Source organism: Hypanus sabinus, chromosome 11, assembly GCF_030144855.1.
Source record: "Hypanus sabinus isolate sHypSab1 chromosome 11, sHypSab1.hap1, whole genome shotgun sequence".
Classification (NCBI taxonomy): Eukaryota; Metazoa; Chordata; class Chondrichthyes; order Myliobatiformes; family Dasyatidae; genus Hypanus; species Hypanus sabinus.
Genome location: NC_082716.1, coordinates 66,913,799 through 66,932,450, shown reverse-complemented (window position 1 = coordinate 66,932,450; position 18,652 = coordinate 66,913,799). Strand labels below are relative to the sequence as shown.

Below are 18,652 nucleotides of genomic sequence, written 5' to 3'. Positions count from 1 at the left end.
GGTGGGGTCTCACCAGGGTCCTGTACAGCTGCAGAAGGACCTCTTTACTCCTATACTCAATTCCTCTTGTTATAAAGGCCAGCATGCAATTAGCTTTCTTCACTGCCTGCTGTACCTGCATGCTTGCTTTCATTGACAAATGTACAAGAACACCTAGATCTCGTTGTACCCCTTTTCCTAACTTGACTCCATTTAGTTAGTAATCTGCCTTCCTGTTCTTTCCACCAAAGTGGATAACCTCACACTTATCCACATAAAACTGCATCTGCCATACATTTGCCCACTCACCTAGCCTATCCAAGTCACCGTGCATTCTCATAACATCCTCCTGACATTTCACACTGCCACCCAGCTTTGTATCATCGGCAAATTTGCTGATGTTACTTTTAATCCCTTCATCTAAATCATTAATGTATATTGTAAACAGCTGCGGTCCCAGCACTGAACCTTGCGGTACCCCACTGGTCACAGCCTGCCATTCCGAAAGGGACCAGTTAATCACTACTCTTTGTTTCCTGTCAGCCAGCCAATTTTCAATCCATGTCAGTACTCTGCCCCCAATACCATTTGCCCTAATTTTGCCCACTAATCTCCTATGTGGGACTTTATCAAAGGCTTTCTGAAAGTCCGGGTACACTACATCCACTGGCTCTCCCTTGTCCATTTTCATAGTTACATCCTCAAAGAACTCCAGAAATTAGTTAAGCATGATTTTCCCTTCGTAAATCCATGCTGACTCTGACTGATCCTTCTACTGTTATCCAAATGTGTTGTAATTTCCTCTTTTATAATTGACTCCAGCATCTTTCCCACCACTGACGTCAGGCTAACCAGTCTGTTTTCTCTCTCCCTCCTTTCTTGAAAAGTGGGACAACATTAGCCACCCTCCAATCTGCAGGAACTGTTCCTGAATCTATAGAACATTGGAAAATGATTACCAATGAATCCACAATTTCTAGAGCCACCTCCTTAAGTACCCTGGGATGCAGACCATCAGGTCCCGGGGACTTATCAGCCTTCAGACTCAACAGTCTATCCAACACCATTTCTTGCCTAATATAAATTTCCTTCAGTTCATCCATTACCCTAGTTCCTTTGGCCACTATTACATCTGGGAGATTGTGTGTGTCTTTGCTAGTGATGACAGATCCAAAGTACCTGTTCAACTCATCTGCCATTTCCTTGTTCCCCATAATAAATTCACCCGTTTCTGTCTTCAATGGCCCAATTTTGGTCTTAACTTTTTTTTTTGCTATTCTCATACCTAAAGAAGTTGTTACTATCCTCCTTTATATTCCTGGCTAGTTTACCTTCGTACCTCATTTTTCTTGGCGTATTGCCTTTTTTGTTATCTTCTGTTGCTTCTTAAATGCTTCCCAGTCCTCTAGTTTCCCGCTCATCTTTGCTATGTTACACTACTTTTCTTTTATTTTTATACTGCCCTTTACTTCCCTCGTCAGCCATGGCCACCCTTTACTCCCCTTAGGATCTTTCTTCCTCTTTGCACCTTCCCGCACCTTCTGCATTAGTCCCAGAAATACCTGCCATTGTTGTTCCACTGTCTTCCCTGCTGGGGTATTGTTCCATTGAACTTTGGCCAGCTCCTCCCTCATAGCTCCATAGTTCCCTTTGTTCAACTGTAATACTGACACATCTGATTTTCCCTTCTCCTTCTCAAATTGTAGGTTAAAACATACCATATTATGGTCATAGATAGGTGGAGGAGTGGGTAGTGTTGAGGAAATGGAGAGCCTGCAGAGATACTTAGATAGTTTAGGGGAGTGGGCAGAGTAGTGGCAAATGAAGTATGATGTTGGAAAGTGTATGGTCATGCACTTTGGTGGAAGAAATAAACGGGCAGCCTATTATTCATATGGGGAGAGAATTCAAAATTCAGAGATGCAAGGGGACTTGGAAGTCCTTGTGCAAGATTCCCTAAAGGTTAACCTCCAGGTTGAGTCAGTTGTGAAGTTGAATGCAGTGTTGGCATTCATTTCTAGAGCTATAGAATATAAGAGCAGGGATGTGATGTTGAGGCTCTATAAGGCACTTGTGAGACCACACGAGTATTGTGTGCAGTTTTGGGCTCCTTATTTTAGAAAGGATATACTGATGTTGGAGAGCGTTCAGGGAAGATTCTCGAGAATGATTCCAGGAATGAAAGAGTTATCATATGAGGAACATCTGGCAGATCTTGGGCTGTATTCCCTGGAGTTCAGGAGAATGAGGGGGGAATCTCATAGAAACATTCCAAATGTTAAAAGGCCTGAACAGATTGGATATGGCAAAGTTATTTCCTATGGTAGGGGATTCTAGGACAAGAGGGCTTGATTTCAGGATTGAAGGACGTCCTTTCTGAACTGAGATGCGGAGAAATTACCTTAGTCAGTGGGTGGTAAATCTGTGGAATTTGTTGCCATAAGTCATTGGGTGTATTTAAGGCAGAGATAGGTAGGTTCTTGATTAACCAGGGCATCAAAGGGTATGGGGTGAAAACAGGGGAGTGGGAATGACTGGAAGAAATGGATCAGCCCATGATTGAATGGCAGAGCAGACTCAATGGGCCGAATGGCCCACTTCTGTTCCTTATTGTCTACAAAACTGCTGCTCACCGGATGTTGTTTGATTTCTTTTGCACCACTCTGTATAAACTCTAACGACTGTTGTACATGAAATCCCAGATCATCAGTTTCTGAGATTCTCCAAGCACCCTGTCTGGCACCAACAATCATTCAATCATTTCATGGTCAAAGTTACTTAAATCACATTTTGTCCCCATCCTAATGTTTGGTCAGAACAAATGAACTTCTTGACTACCTTTGCATGCTTTTTTGCATTAAGTTGCAAGGTAATACCTTTAATATATATGCAACACTTACCCAAAAGGTTGGTATATGTCTAGGGGAAACGGAGTTCCAGCAACTCACCAACCCACCTCCCGTTCGCGCAGGTGCTGTGAGAATCGAGTTTATGCCTCGCGGCCGCCAACAGTATCAAACCCACAACAAATACCGTTATGAAATACACTTTAAAGAGTTTACTAAAATTAAAAGAGTATTAGGCAATACTATATATATATATATATATAAAAGGAAAAAAACAAAAGGCGCCAACTTATCAAAGTTCAGTCTGTTTAGTGCACTCGTTGGAGCTCAATCAACGAACCAACCGACCCATCCGACCGCCACGCCGTCGCACCTGGGACCACCCCGGTGGTCTTACGAGCAGTCCAGCGCACATCCACCTTCCTCGGCGTCCTCCTCTCGACTCCCCTCACACCAAAAACCCGTGAAAACCCCTCCCCCAAGTTCCCAGCATCACAAGACACAATAACATTCCCCATTGATTAACAAATGAATGCAATGACCATATCAGCCATTCTAAAGCGAAACAACGATGAGAGAAACACTTATCCGACAAAGAAGCATTCCTACTTGTAACAAACCAAAGAAGCCATTTTGAGTAACATACACAGGACATTGTACATTCTCCCCCCACCAGCAAATGTCATGCCCTCATGGCATTACTAGAGTTCCCCAAAGCTTCTTGCAGCACACAAAACCCAACCCAGGTGCAGAAAGCAGTGACATAACTACCCAGAGCAGTAGAAATCACACTCGGCTCTCCCGGCACCACATATGTCAACCGCTCCGGGGGGCGCCTAATCCTCTGAGATCTCCATACCCCTTCTGCCCCACTGGGCTCCCTCGTCACCTGCGAACCCCCTGTCTTGGACACCCCAGGTCTACCTGACAGACCCTCACCCCCTTCCTCACGGGAGTCCTCCCTCACCTGAGATCTCACCGGCTCACGCTCGGGTTCCACCCTCTCTCCCACCAATGTTGGCTGCCTCTCCATCTGACCCTCAAGACCTTCCCTCCTGTCACCCAACTCAGTATGGGAAGGGCCAGGAGCCTCCTGTCCTGGTACTGGAGCACCAGCGAATGGGAACAGGGCCCACTCATCTGAGTTGTCCTCTTCCAAATCGGTAGCCATTCCCGGGTGAGGGACCCGTCCCCGCTCTTCAGCAGCGGGCTCTTCCCTTTCTCCACGCCCTCGCAGAGTCCTTGTACTAGGCGTAACCTCCCACTCCGGCTCCTTATCCACCTGCACCGCTTGACCCAGTGGCAGCAGATGATTCTGATGGAGTACCTTGATAGGCCCTTTCCCATCCTCAGGTTTCACCCGGTAAACTGGCAGGTTGGGCATCTGGCTCTCTATTACATAGGGGCTGGCCGCCCATCGATCTGCCAACTTATGCTTACCAGGGAGTCCCAAATTCCGTAAAAGGACCCGGTCGCCTGGCAATAATTGGACAGACTTCACCTTTCGATCATACCGTATCTTATTCCTCTGATTTTGTTTGGTAGCTGCCGCCTCGGCCAACTCGTATGCCCGCTGTAACTCCCTCTTCATGTCGAACACATACTTTAGATGGGACTTTCCGGGTAATTCACCCACTCCACCCCCAAAACACAAGTCAATGGGCAACTTCGCTTCCTGCCCGAACATCAGATAATAGGGCGAATACCCTGTAGCATCATTGCGAGTACAATTGTAACAGTGAACCAGTTGTCCAATATGATGATTCCACCTGCTTTTCTGCCCAATCTCCAGCAGAGGTCCTGTTGAACCTCTCTGGCTGAGGATCTCCCTGTGGGTGATAAGGGGTAGTCCTGGATTTCTCAACCCCAAGCAAAGTCAGTAATTCATGGATAAGGCGGCTCTCAAAGTCCCGCCCCTGATCGCAATGGATTCGCCTGGGAAGTCCGTAATGCACAAAATACTTCTCCCATAACACCTTCGCCACTGTCGTTGCCTTCTGATCCTTAGTGGGAAATGCCTGAGCATAGCGAGTGTAATGATCGGTGATGACTAAGACATTCGCGGTGTTGCTGGTGTCAGGCTCAATCGACAGGAAATCCATACACACCAGGTCCAGAGGTCCCGCACTCTGCAAGTGCGACAGTGGAGCCGTCAACGCTGGCAGGGTCTTCCTCTGGATGCAACGACTGCATCCCCTACAGTATTCTTTGACTTCCCCCCTCATCCGGGGCCAGTAGAACCGGTCTTTGAGTAATCCATAGGTCTTTTCCACCCCCAAGTGTCCAGAATCATCACGTAAGGCCTGGAGTACAGCCTGCCGATACTCCTCCGGCAGGAACAGTTGCCAACAGCAGGGTTGGTCCGGAGGTGTCGTTACCCGGTACAAGATTTGGTTCTTTAACTTCAACCGAGACCACTCCTTCAATAACAGAGGCACGCATGGGTGTTTCGCCTTCTCAGCCAACGCCCCATCCCCCTTCTCGACCGCTCTCCACACTGTGCCAATGCCCGGGTCATTTTGCTGAGCAGTTGCCACTTCCCCCAGACTCAGTTCCGGCAACTGTTTAGTCCGCAGTGCGGTCAGGTCACAGTAAGCTAGGGGTATGGCGTCGTCAAAAACCCCCAAATGGTCCACGGCTCGTTCCAGCCTCCCTCTTCCCTCGGCCTTCACGGTGATAGCAAACTGACACATCGCCTTCACTCTAGGGGCAGGGACACTCTCCCACTCCTTGTCCCTCTCCTGTTCCCCCGGATCCCGACGAGACAAAGCATCCGCATCGACATTCTTGCTTCCGGGGCGGTACCTCAGGCTGAAATCATATACCGACAAGGCCGCCAGCCACCGATGTCCTGTGGCATCCAGCTTCGCCGAAGTCAAAATATAAGTGAGAGGATTGTTATCCGTTCTCACCTCAAACTTGGCTCCGTACAGGTAATCGCCCAGCTTGTCCACCACCGCCCACTTCAGCACCAGGAACTCCAACTTGTGAGTGGGATGGTTTCTCTCCGATGGCGACAAGCTTCGGCTGACAAAGGCTACCGGCCTCAATGCTTTGCCATGCTCCTGATACAGAACAGCCCCGAGACCCTCTCGGCTGGCATCCGTGTGCAGCACATATGGCTTCTGAGGATCGGCAAAAGCCAACACCAGGGCCTGGGTCAGTGCCCTTTTCAAAGATCGGAACGCCTCTTCACATTGATCATCCCATCTCGAGCCAAAAGTTTCCGCCGGGTTCCAGTATCCTCCAGCGTCCTGCCTCTGGTCCCCCATCCTCTTCTTTCCCACCGGGGAATAACCACACAACAGCTGAGTCAATGGGTGACACATTTTGGCGTATCCTTTCACAAATCGCCGGTAATACCCACAGAACCCCAAAAATGAGCGCGGAGTGCCCACTTTCTGGGGTCTCGGCCAGGTGGTCACAGCCTCTATCTTGGTTGGATCAGTAGCCACTCCCTCTTGCGAAATGATATTACCAACGTAGCTAATTGACGACTTGCAGAACTGGCATTTGTCCAGGGAAAGCTTCAATGCTTCTTCATTAAGCCAGCCCAACACCTTCAACAGCCTCTCCTCATGTTCCTCCAAAGTCGATCCAAACACTATCAAATCGTCCAGCTACACCAGCACCTCCATGAGCCTCTGGAAGGTGGCTGGGGCTCCGGATATGCCTTGGGGCATTCGTTCGAAATGAAAGAACCCCAGCGGGCAGATGAAAGCGGTCTCCTCTTTATTGCCCGCACTCATCGGGATCTGGTAATACCCACTTCTTAAATCCAGCACACTGAACCACTTCGCACCGCTCAGGCAGGCCAACGCATCCTCGACTCTTGGGACAGTAAATTGATCAGGGACAGTTCACCGATTCAACGTCCTGTAGTCAACACACATGTGCACTCGCCCATTCTTCTTCCTTGCCACCACTATTGGGGACGCATAAGGACTTCGGGACTCAGCTATGATTCCGGCCTCCTTCAACTTGCACAAGTGCTGTCGCACGTCCTCAACATCTGCCAGAGCCAGCCGCCGGGATCTCTCTCGGAACGGGGTAGCCTCTGTCACCCGGATGGTGTGGCGAGTGCTTTTGGAGCAGTCAACATCAAACTCGCCCTGAAAAAAAACAGCTTCCATCTACAGCATCTTCTCCACTAGCCGGTGTTTCCACTCCGGCGACACAGGGGAATCCCCGAAGTTAAAGACTTCAGTGGTCAGCTCCCTTCGAAACTCCGATCCCTCCCCGTTTGGGGTTGTCACTGGTGCGCTAGACATTACCGTCACCGGGAACAGATGTGCCAGCGGCATTCCCCTCTTAAAGGTGATTTCTCTTGCCGTGGTGTTCCTGACACTTATAGCTATACGCCTCGCATGTACCACCTCTGGTCTTTGCACTTCGGGCCTCACCAGCGCCCCCGCCGGAAATCGTGTCTCCCCTTCAAGATCGTCTGGTGCGTCTACTAACAGGGCTTCTCCCGTCGGCACTCCTGGGAATCTGGGGGTCCCCATCACTAGTGCTACCTCCCCTGGTCGGATCACCTTGGGTCTTGCCTGCGTACACCACACCGTCCCTCCTTTACACTCCAGGTCCAGCCCTAGGGAGGCAACCCCTTCTTCGAACACTGCTCGAAACACTGGATGCACCGAGAGGGTCTCCAGAAAGTCTTCCCCCCCCTTTCTCCTTACAAGCTCCCAGGAGCCGTTGCACCACAGGGGAGTTGGTCCCCACCAGGAGGGCAGCACCACCGGTTTCCACCGGGTCAGGACACACCAACACCAACGTCTCAATAGCTTCGGACACTCCCACATCGCCCTCCGAGAACTCCAATCTCACCGATAGGTACCCATCATACGGGTAGTCACCCTCGCTCACACCCCAAATCTGCAGGGCGTCAAATGGGGTTATGGGCAAATGCTTTAGATATTGATTGTAGAAAGACTGGTACAATAAGGTCACCTGCAATTCCGTATCAAGAACGGCTTTTGCGTAAACTCCCTCTATCCGTAGACCCACACTGGCACAGGGTCCTACCAGCCCATCCGGAACAGAGGCATGGGCACCCGGTGGTCCCCTGGCTGATTTCTGGGAATGTGTTCCCCCAGAGGCTCCAGTCCAGTCCGTTCCCTCACTGAGCCTCTCCTAAGTTTCCCGACACCTCTCCCTTTTTAGTCGTAGGGGGGCTTGTCCTCCGCGGGATTCCTTGTCTCTCACAATCCCACCTAAAGTGTCCCTCCTCTCCACAGCTATAGCACATGCTCGGCCGCCCACAGTCCCGCCTGAAATGCCCCTCTTTCCCACAGTTAAAGCACACGCTGCCTGCCGCCACTCCTCTCCCAGGACGGCTCCACTGCACTGATCGCCCCTGAGAGTGGGTACCTCCCCTGTCCCTCCCTCCAGAGGGGGTTCCCTACTCCCCGGGGGGTTGTCATTCCTCCACCCAGCCACCACTTCCTGTATCGCCGAGGATCGCTCCCGTAGGCCCGCGCCCCTTTTCCGCCCCAACGCTCTCTCTTCCTCTCGCACCTCTCTAATCAGTTGCCCGAACGATGGAGGGGGACCTTTCCTATAAGCCTGCCGGATAGTCCACGCCACCTTGTCCTCCTCCAGAGAGCCATTGAATATCTGACTCATCCTCACGCTAGTCACGTCAGTCGCCTTCACTACCCCCCGGCGCCGCAGCCCTGAGAGCATCCCCTCCATCCTAAATATGTACTCGGAGAGCTTTTCCCTTCTCCATTGTTCCAGGCGTTGGAACTCTGCTAAAAGCAGCCAGGGTTCCCCTGACAACCCAAATGCTCCCTCCAAAACTAATATACATTCCTCCACTGAGGCCCCAGGCTTCTCAGCTTTCAACTCCCGGACGGTTTTGGCTGCTAATCCCCTCAAACTTCCCACCAATCGCTGCCTCTTCTCCTCCTCCGAGCCTGGCCACTCCTCTAACATTAAGGACGTATGCTCGATCCAGGTCTCATAGTCCACCTCCCCGTCCGGAGTAGGCTTGGCTCCGGAGAACACCCCCAGCTTCAGCTGTGGCCTCTTGGCCACCCCCACCAGGGAGTTAAGTGCGGCTGCCAGCTCCGAGGCTTCCACCCTACCTGGGGAGCGGGGCTTAGTCACGACTCCCTCCTCCCACCTCCCTTTACTAGTGCCGGGCACCTCTCTGGGGTCCACCTCTAGCTCTAGCTCCTCCTCCGATGTCTCCTCAGCCTCATCCTTGGAGAAGGAGTGGAGCTCCCACAGCCCCTCCTCCCCCGGTACACTGACTGTCGCCGGCAGTTCCACCGTCCTGACTTCAGCACTAGTATGAACCAACACCCAGCTAGACTCTACCTCTTTACCACACCGTCTAGCTACCAATTCTACCTACCCAATAGCCTTCACCGAACTTAAGCCTCGCACTATCGCGTCTCCCGAAACTCGTAAATCCACTCCGATCACTACGCATGCGTACTGCACCGGTACACCTTCAAATTCGCACCAACAAAAAATCTTTATCTCTGTCCATTCCTCTCTGCTGCCTGCGCGATTCCACAGCCTCTGACAATCCAAACCGGGACGAGCACCCCACAAATGTAACCCTTACCCAACAGGCTGGTATATGTCTAGGGCAGGGGTCGGCAACCTTTACCACTGAAAGAGCCATATGGACCCGTTTCCCATAGAAAAGAAAACACTGGGAGCCGCAAAACCCGTTTGACATTTAAAATGAAATAACACTGCATACAACGTTTTTTTTTGCCTTTATGCTATGTGTAAACAAACTATAATGTGTTGCATTTATGAAATCTATGGAACTCCTGCAGAGCAAACGAAATTACATTTCTGCATGCAACAAAAACATTTTGAACTCCGAAAAAAAGATGTTGGGTTGAAGGTTACTACATCGTTAGCCTACCTTGGATCGAAAAATTAAAAGAAATCGCGCACTGGCGGGTGTCAGGCATTGGCAGTGGTGACGTATATTAATAGCGATAAAAACACGTTGTAGCGGTGTGCTACACGCAGCGCTAAAATAACGACACGGAGTGGGTAAATTGCAGTCAAAGATAACTTTATTCGAACTACACAGCCTTGCTTTTAAGCCTCTCTCAACCTGCCCCCCCGTGGCACGTACTCACAAACCCCCGTACGCTATCACCCTTAGCCGGAACGCTGGCAAATTGTGAGCCGGTTCAGATGTGCCAGGAAATGGGTCGCCACAACGTTTTATTTAGATTGTACAAGATCACCATAATCTTCAAATTTAGAATTACATTTCAAAAACTAACAAACTAACATAAAATACATTTTAATTAAATACTCATCATTTATTTTCCAAAGCCACAGGGAGCCGCAGCACAGAGTTGAAAGAGCCGCGGGTTGCCGACCCCTGGTCTAGGGGAAACAGAGTTCCAGCAACTCATCAACCCACCTCCCGTTCGCGCAGGTGCTGTGAGAATCGAGTTTATGCCTCGCGCCCGCCAACAGTATCAAACCCACAACAAATACCGTTATGAAATACACTTTAAAGAGTTTACTAAAATTAAAAGAGTATTAGGCAATACTATATATATATATTTATAAGGAAAAAAACAAAAGGCGCCAACTTATCAAAGTTCAGTCTGTTTAGTGCACTCGTTGGAGCTCAATCAACGAACCAATCGACCCATCCGACCGCCACGCTGTCGCACCTGGGACCACCCCGGTGGTCTTACGAGCAGTCCAGCGCACATCCACCTTCCTCGGCGTCCTCCTCCCCTCACACCAAAAGCCCGCGAAACCCCTCCCCCAAGTTCCCAGCATCACAAGACACAATAACATTCCCCATTGATTAACAAATGAATACAATTACCATATCAGCCATTCTAAAGCGAAACAACGGCGAGAGAAATACTTATCCGACAAAGAAGCATTCCTACTTGTAACAAGCCAAAGAAGCCATTTTGAGTAATGTACACAGGACATTGTACATATGTGATTGTATAAAAGTTTTCTTTTGTTGGTTAAAAAAAAGTATACTGGTTATCTTTGAGGAAGTCTATAGTATTTCTGAAAATTCCAAAACTGAAGTGAAACTTTGTTCTATAGTATGAAACGGAGGTTTACAAATGTTACAATTATTTGATACTTAGAAAAAGAAACAAATGCTTTACTTTAGAAATTTGTCTTTGTCAGGTCCCTTCTGGATCTGTGCCACTCTGGTGTTTGCAATTGCAATAAGTGGAAACTTTGCCAATTTCTTGACTCATCATGGTCAGCGTGGTTATCGTTACGTACCTGAGTTCCATAAAGGTAGGGAGGAAATACTTCATTATTATAGAAATAAATAACAATTAAAATGTTTTCTTCAGATGGCACAGCAATGTAACAAACACGCTATCCTACTGAAGAACAAGAAAACATTGCCCACCATTTTACTCTGACATGAATGACCTCACCAGGCACATTGTATATATTTTTCAGTGTTGGTCTCACATAAAAAATGGTGCAGGTCAAGAAGCTATCTTTTAAATGCTGTCGTTTGTAGATGGAATCTGATAATGTTACAAAACTAATTTCATTTTCTTTTAGAATTATAGAATCTGTAATAACATAATAGATTTTAATTGCACTGATGATGATAATGGTATATATTAAAGCGTTTAATGGGCATTTAAAAAATCTCCATTGGAAAGTGACTGTAACCAGACCGCATAAATTTAAAAGTTCCAAATGCAAATTGTTGTTTGAATGTGGAATGCTGTTATCAGTGGAAACAAAATCCATACAACTTTTTGCTGGGATGCAGATAAATATCTGAAAATGAATTTTGAAAGGGCACAGGATGTGTTCTGAAAACTAGATATACATTTGTTCATTGCTGTCTTTCTGTGATGCAAGATTCTTGAACCACTTTGCAATAATGTGCTAAATAATACAGTGGATTCTGTCTAATTGGACCATTGGTTAATCAGGGCCACTTATTTGGGACAACTCTTAAAAAAACAAATACTAATCGAGAAAATAGCCAAGATTCCCTTTGGAACACCATGCTGCTTAATTGGGACAGGAGACAGTTGCCATATAGCTTCTCTTTAGTTTCAGTCATGTGTATTTGTATGTCCGTTAAACACTCATCATCATCAGGTGCCATGCCCAGTTTGAGCTTTGACTGCCATGGCCCACACACTCCTGTTTTGGGTCAAGTGGATCAATTCATTGCTATTCATTTCCAGTTCCCTAGCTGCTGTCTCCATCATCGTTTGTCCTTGCCTTTCTCTTGCTGTCTTCCCTTCAATCTTTCCCATAATTACTGTGCATTCTAACTCCTCTCTCCTAATCATATGTCCAATGAAGTCATGTTGCCTTTTCATGATCTCATACATTATTTCTCTTCTTGTGCTTGCTCTGTTCATGATATCATTAGATATTCCTTTCGTCCATGATATTCTTTGCATCCTCCTCAAAAACCAATCTCTGCTGCCTCAATTCGTTTCCTCATGTTACTAGATATTGTCCAACATTCTGAACCATATAACGTAACTGGATAAACGTAACATTTCAGTACTTTGAGGCTGGTTGTCATACCTAGTTTAGTGTTGGTCAGTATACTCTTTATTCTTATAAAGGTCTTTTACCATCTCTATTCTTCTTTTGATGTCCATGTCACACCTGCCATCTGAAGTCATCCAGCTTTCTAAGCAGCAAAACTTCTGTACTTGTTTTATGCCTTCCCCATTTATTCTCAGCTTGCAGATAGGATTCTCCTCCTTTTTGGATATCACCATATATTCTGTCTTTTTGCAATTGATAGACCCATTTTTGCACTTTCTTCAACAACTATATCAATTAAATTTTGTATTTCTTCCTCTTGCAATTGTACTTGCAATTAACACAGTGTCATCCGCATATCTGAAATTATCGATGTTTTCACCACCTACTTTAATTCCCAAGTTGTCTCTTATTTTTTATAATATTGTTTCACTGTACACATTAAACAAATCAGGGGAGAAAACACACCCTTGTCTAATCCATTCGATACTACAATGTGCTTAAAGTGTTAGTTGCGTGTGCTTATGTTATCCATTTGGCTGACAGATGCCAGTTCAAAAAACAGAGATTTTTGATAATTTTGTTTTTTATTTTGACTTTTAAAAATTCAGACTCTTGCCAAAGAGGCAAGTTTGAAACAGGCAGTATAGTTTGTCACTGATACTTGGCAAGAAATAAGTAGTACGACATTTCAGAACTGTTTTGCTCACTGCAGTTTTGAGCATTCAGACTTGGAGATGCCAGAAATGGCCAGCAGTGAAAATGAAATGATTTCACTACTTCAGCAAGTTAGAAACTATGAAGAATTTGAAGGTATTGACAATCATCTTGAATGTTATAATGAAAATGAAGATTTGGAGGATGCAATTGTCAAAATCATTATATCAATACACACAGTTGGTTAATAGAAACATAGAAAATAGGTGCAGGAGTAGGCCATTCAGCCTTTTGAGCCTGCACCGCCATTCAGTTATGATCATGGCTGATCATCCAACTCAGAACCCTGTACCTGCTTTCTCTCCATACCCCCTGATCCCTTTAGCCACAAGGGCCATATCTAACTTCCTCTTGAATATAGCCAATGAACCGGCCTCAACTGTTTCCTGTGGCAGAGAATTCCACAGATTCATCACTCTCTGAAGAAGTTCTTCCTGATCTTGGTCTTAAAAGGCTTCTCCTTTATCCTTAAACTGTGACCCTTCATTCTGGACTTTCCCAACATCGGAAACAATCTTCCTGCATCTACCCTGTCCAATCCCTTTAGAATTTTATACGTTTCAATAAGATCCCCCCTCAATCTTCTAAATTCCAGTGAGTATAAGCCTAGTCGATCCAGTCTTTCTTCATATCCAAGTCCTGCCATCCCAGGAATCAATCTGGTGATCCTTGTCTGTACTCCCTCTATGGCAAGAATGTCTTTCCTCTGATTAGGGGACCAAAACTGCACACAATATTCTAGGTGCGGTCTCACCAAGGCCTTGCACAACTGCAGTAGAACCTCCCTGCTCCTGTACTCAAATCCTTTTGCTATGAATGCCAACATACCATTTGCCTTTTTCACCGCCTGCTGTACCTGCATGCCCACTTTCAATGACTGGTGTACAATGACACCCAGGTCTCGTTGCATCTCCCCTTTTCCTAATTGGCCACCATTCAGATAATAATCTGTTTTCCTGTTCTTGCAACCAAAGTGGATAACCTCACATTTATCCACATTAAATTGCATCTGCCATGAATTTGTCCACTCACCTAACCTATCCAAGTCACCCTGCATCCTCTTAGCATCCTCCTCACAGCTAACACTGCCGCCCAGCTTCGTGTCATCCGCAAACTTGGAGATGCTGCATTTAATTCTCTTGTCTAAATCATTAATATATATTGTAAACAACTGGGGTCCCAACACTGAGCCTTGTGGTACCCCACTAGTCACTGCCTGCCATTCTGAAAAGGTCCTGTTTACTCCCACTCTTTGCTTCCTGTCTGCCAACCAATTCTCTATCCACATCAATACCATACCCCCAATACCGTGTGCTTTAAGTTTGCACACTAATCTCCTGTGTGGGACTTTGTCAAAAGCCTTTTGAAAATCTAAATATACCACATCCACTGGCTCTCCCCTATCCAGTCTACTGGTTACATCTTCAAAAAATTCTGTAAGATTCGTCAGACATGAATTTCCTTTCACAAATCCATGCTGACTTTGTCTGATGATTTCACCTCTTTCCAAATGTGCTGTTATCACATCTTTGATAACCAACTCTAGCATTTTCCCCACCACCGATGTCAGACTAACTGGTCTATAATTCCCTGGTTTCTCTCTCCCTCCTTTTTTAAAAAGTGGGGTTATATTAGCCACCTTCCTTAAGCACTCTGGGATGCAGACCATCTGGCCCTGGGGATTTATCTGCCTTTTAAAAAGGAAATTAATAAAGGTGACACATTGGAACTTGAGCTAATGACTACACAGGATGCCAGGAAATTTATTGTTGAATTATGACACTACATGCAGAAAGACGATGAAGACAGTCCATTATCTACATTAAGCGTCTTTGGTGATTTTGTTCATTTACAGTCAATCAGAAGAACATGACAGCAATCTGGATAAATTCCTCTGTTAATAACTATTAGGAACTAATACACAGTTTTATAGTACTGTTGTATTAATAGAGTTCTAATTCATTCTGTATTTCATTTAAATACATAATCTGTTAATCAGTTAAATGGTAGTTTTTTACCTATTTCCATGAAACTTTGGTTAATTGGGGTAGCTGCTTAATTAGGCCAAATTGCACTGTTCCTGATCTATCCCAGTTAATTGGCATCCACTGTATATACAAAAACACTTGTTTTCCTGCCTGATTCTCTCCTTCTGGAGGTCGTTAAATTCTTCTCTCTAATGGAATTAAAATTCTTACATTTTAAATAAGCAACATCCAAACACATTTTGCTTTTATTCAGGAAACTGAATTTTCCTTGCCATGGCAGGTGGCTCTCTGGGGCTGCCCACCTTCAAACATGTAGCACTGACAGTTTTGATTGAGGACACTCATTAGTTTTGCCTTCTGTCAAAGCTGTGAGGGGTACTGAGAAGGTCAAGTACAGTAGTGAGATCTAGTTAGCAAACTGCCCTGAGGTTGCAAAGGGCCAGTAAGGTGGGCTGTCCACATTTGGCCCGGGTCAGAGCAGAAGTGTGAGGAAGATGGCCAACAAAATGTGGCCCAGCATCTTTTACAGTATGTGATTCATAGATTGATAGAAATTGGGCTCCCATTCTTAATGTTTAAAACATTATTGGCTGATTTTTGTACTCTTAGTATTTAGTAATTATTCCTGATCATGTTTAGGACAGAAAGCTACAATTGCAATTCATAAGATGTTCGTATTCAGTATTTATGAATGGCATTGTACAGACACTGGTATTATTACAATTATTCCTTTACAAATTCTCAATGCTTTTAGGTTTCAGTGTAAAAATGTATTTATAGTAGCTATTGGAGCATAACTTTGTTTTTATTTGTAGTTTCTATAGCAGCTACAGCAATCTACACTTACGCCTGGCTTATTCCTCTTGGAGTCTGGGGCTTTCTTATGTGGAGAAACAATAAAGTAGTGAACATTGTCTCGTATTCATTCTTGGAGATAGTGTGTGTATATGGATACTCACTATTTATTTACATTCCTACTGCAGTAAGTATGACCTTGATTTCAATTGGGCTAAATTCATTGGGATGGTGTGACAGATCTTAACTCCAGTACTAGCGCCAGAGGAATGTATGTGTAGAACAACACAATAGGAACAGGAGGAATACTATCTGTAAATAGTTCAAAGTAAATTGATCATCAAAGTGCATATATGTCACCATGTCCCACGCTGAGATTAATTTTCTTGCGGGCATACTAAATAAATCCATACTAGAATAATAACCATAAATGAATCAATGAAAGACTGCACCAACTTGGGTGTTCAGCCAGTGTGCAAAAGACAACAAACTGCAAATACAAAAATAAATAAGTAATAATAAATAAACAATAATTATCAAGAATGTAAGGTGAAGAGTCCTTGAAAATGAGTCCATAGGTTGTGTGAGCATTTCAATGATGGGGGTAGGTTTTGTTGAGTGAAGTATCCCCTTTGGTTAAAGAGCTTGTTGGTTGAGAGCTAATAACTGTTCCTGAACCCAGTGGTGTGACTCTTGATGTTCCTATACCTTCTTCCCAATGGCAGCAATGAGAAGAGAGCATGATGATGGGTGCTGTTTTCCTATGACAGTGCTTTGTGTAAATGTGCTCAATGGTGGGGAGGGCTTTGCCTGTGATGGACTGGGCCTCATCCACTACTTCGTGTGAGATTTTCCATTCAAGGGCATTGGTGTTTTTATATCATGCTGTGATTGATGTATTCAGTCAGAATGTTCTCCACCGCACATCTGTAGAAGATTGTCAGAGTTTTAGAAGTCAAACCAAGTCTTTGCTAACTTCTAAGGAAGCAGAGGCATTGTCATGATTTCTTTGTAAATTCCTGTACATGCTGAGCTGAGGACAGGTCCTCTGATGAACATTGACTTATGGACCTCCGATTTCCTCCTCCTAATGTCAAAAGTCAGCTTCTCAGTCTTGCTGATATTGAGTGCGAGCTGGTTGTTATTTTTAGTCTCCCTCCTATGTGCTGATTCATCACCACCTTTTTTTCGGACAATAACAGTAATGTTGTCAGCAAATTTGAATATGGCATTGGAGCTGTACTTAGCTACATAGTCATATGTGTAAAGTGAGTAGAACAGGGGGCAAATCACAGCCTTGTAATGTACCTGTAGTGGTAGAGATGTTGTTGCCAATCCAAACTGACTGAGGAAACAGAGGATCCAGTTGCACAAAGATGTATTGAGGCCAAGGTTATTGAAGCTTATTGATTAGTTTTGAGGGGATGGTGGTATTGAATACCAAGCTGTAGTCAATAAAGAGCATTCTGATGCATGCATTTTTGCTGTCTAAATGTTTCAGGGTTGAGTGAAAAGCAAATGAGATGGCATCTGCTGTGGCTTGTCACTCCAGTAGGCAAATTGGAGTGGATCTAAGTCGCTTCTGAGGCAGGAGTTGATATGCTTCATCACTAACCTCTCAAAACACTTAATCACCGTGAATGTAAGTGCTACTGGATGATAAGTCATTGAGGCAGATTACTATTTGCTTAGGCAATGTTTAAGTAAAGTGCTTGAAACAGATGGGTACCTCAGACTGCCAAAGCAAGAGATTAAAGTGAACACTCAATCCAGCCCAGGTCTTTAGTACTCGGCCAAGTACCCCGTCTAGGCTGGATACTTTCCATGGGTTCACCCTCCTGAAGGCTGCTCACACATCAGTCTCAGAAATGGGAATCACAGGATCATCGGGGCTGTGGGAGTTCATGATGGTTCCTCCATGATTTTTGACAGTCAAAGCGAGCATAGAAGGCATTGAGCTCATCTGGAAATGAAGCCCTGTTGTCACCAATGTGGTTTGACTTAACTTTGTAAGAGGTGATTGTATTCAAACCTTGCCACGACCGTCAAGTGTCCTTCGATGATTCAAGTTTTGTCCAGAATTGCCACTTTGCCTGTGAGATGGCTTTCTGGAGATCGTACCTAGATCTCTTTAACTTTCTGGGTCATCAGACTTGAATGCCTCTAATCTGGCCCTCGGCAGATCTTGAATCTCATGGCTCATCCAGGGTTTCCAGTTGGAGAAGACTAAATGATTTTGTGGCTACTCAAAAAACAGAGTAAAGTAATATGGATTGTTAACTTTATGGTATTTGGGTCTGTTTGAAGTTTATACTGACTTCTCTGAAAGGTGAAGGAAATGCAGGTGGAAAATTTGGAAAGGTAATAAGAGTTGTTATTGGGATTAGGTGTTCCTGAGGACGCTTTGCCAGCCAATAACTTTAGTGGCTTGGGCTACAGTTCAGGTAGCCCACTGATATTAGGGTATCTAATCCTGCTGCGGTTTTTTTTTAAGGTATAGGTGATAGATGATTCAAAGATCACAGAAGCGTGTTCATCTTGGTTTGTAGTGTTTGACCGTGCTATTTGTAAACAAGAGAAGATCAAAGTTAAACTGTTCATTATTTTAATCAAGCTGCAGACAAAGTGACAGATGCGCTGAGGTGAGGAGCAGGACAAAATATAGAATGTATTGCAGGGCTGGTACCAACAGTGCAAAGGTAATAATCACTGAGGATTCTTGCTGAAAATCTACAGAAAGAACCTCTTGTGTATCATCGCATTTCGGAGAAATTCAGTAATGTAGCCATGTACTTTCAGAACTACATTTATGAAAACAGT

The 18,652-nt window shown here is 45.3% G+C and overlaps 1 protein-coding gene across 4 annotated transcripts in view; it reads left to right on the top strand.

Annotated features, from left to right (window-relative positions):
• Positions 1-18,652, top strand: part of yipf1 (Yip1 domain family, member 1) — a 36,811-nt gene that overhangs the window by 7,509 nt on the left and 10,650 nt on the right. For all 4 annotated transcript variants that reach the window (XM_059984601.1, XM_059984598.1, XM_059984600.1 and 1 more), the window contains 2 exons: positions 10,977-11,093; positions 15,853-16,019. In XM_059984601.1, coding sequence (XP_059840584.1) covers positions 10,977-11,093; positions 15,853-16,019 — 284 coding nt within the window. The remainder of the gene's footprint in view (positions 1-10,976; positions 11,094-15,852; positions 16,020-18,652) is intronic.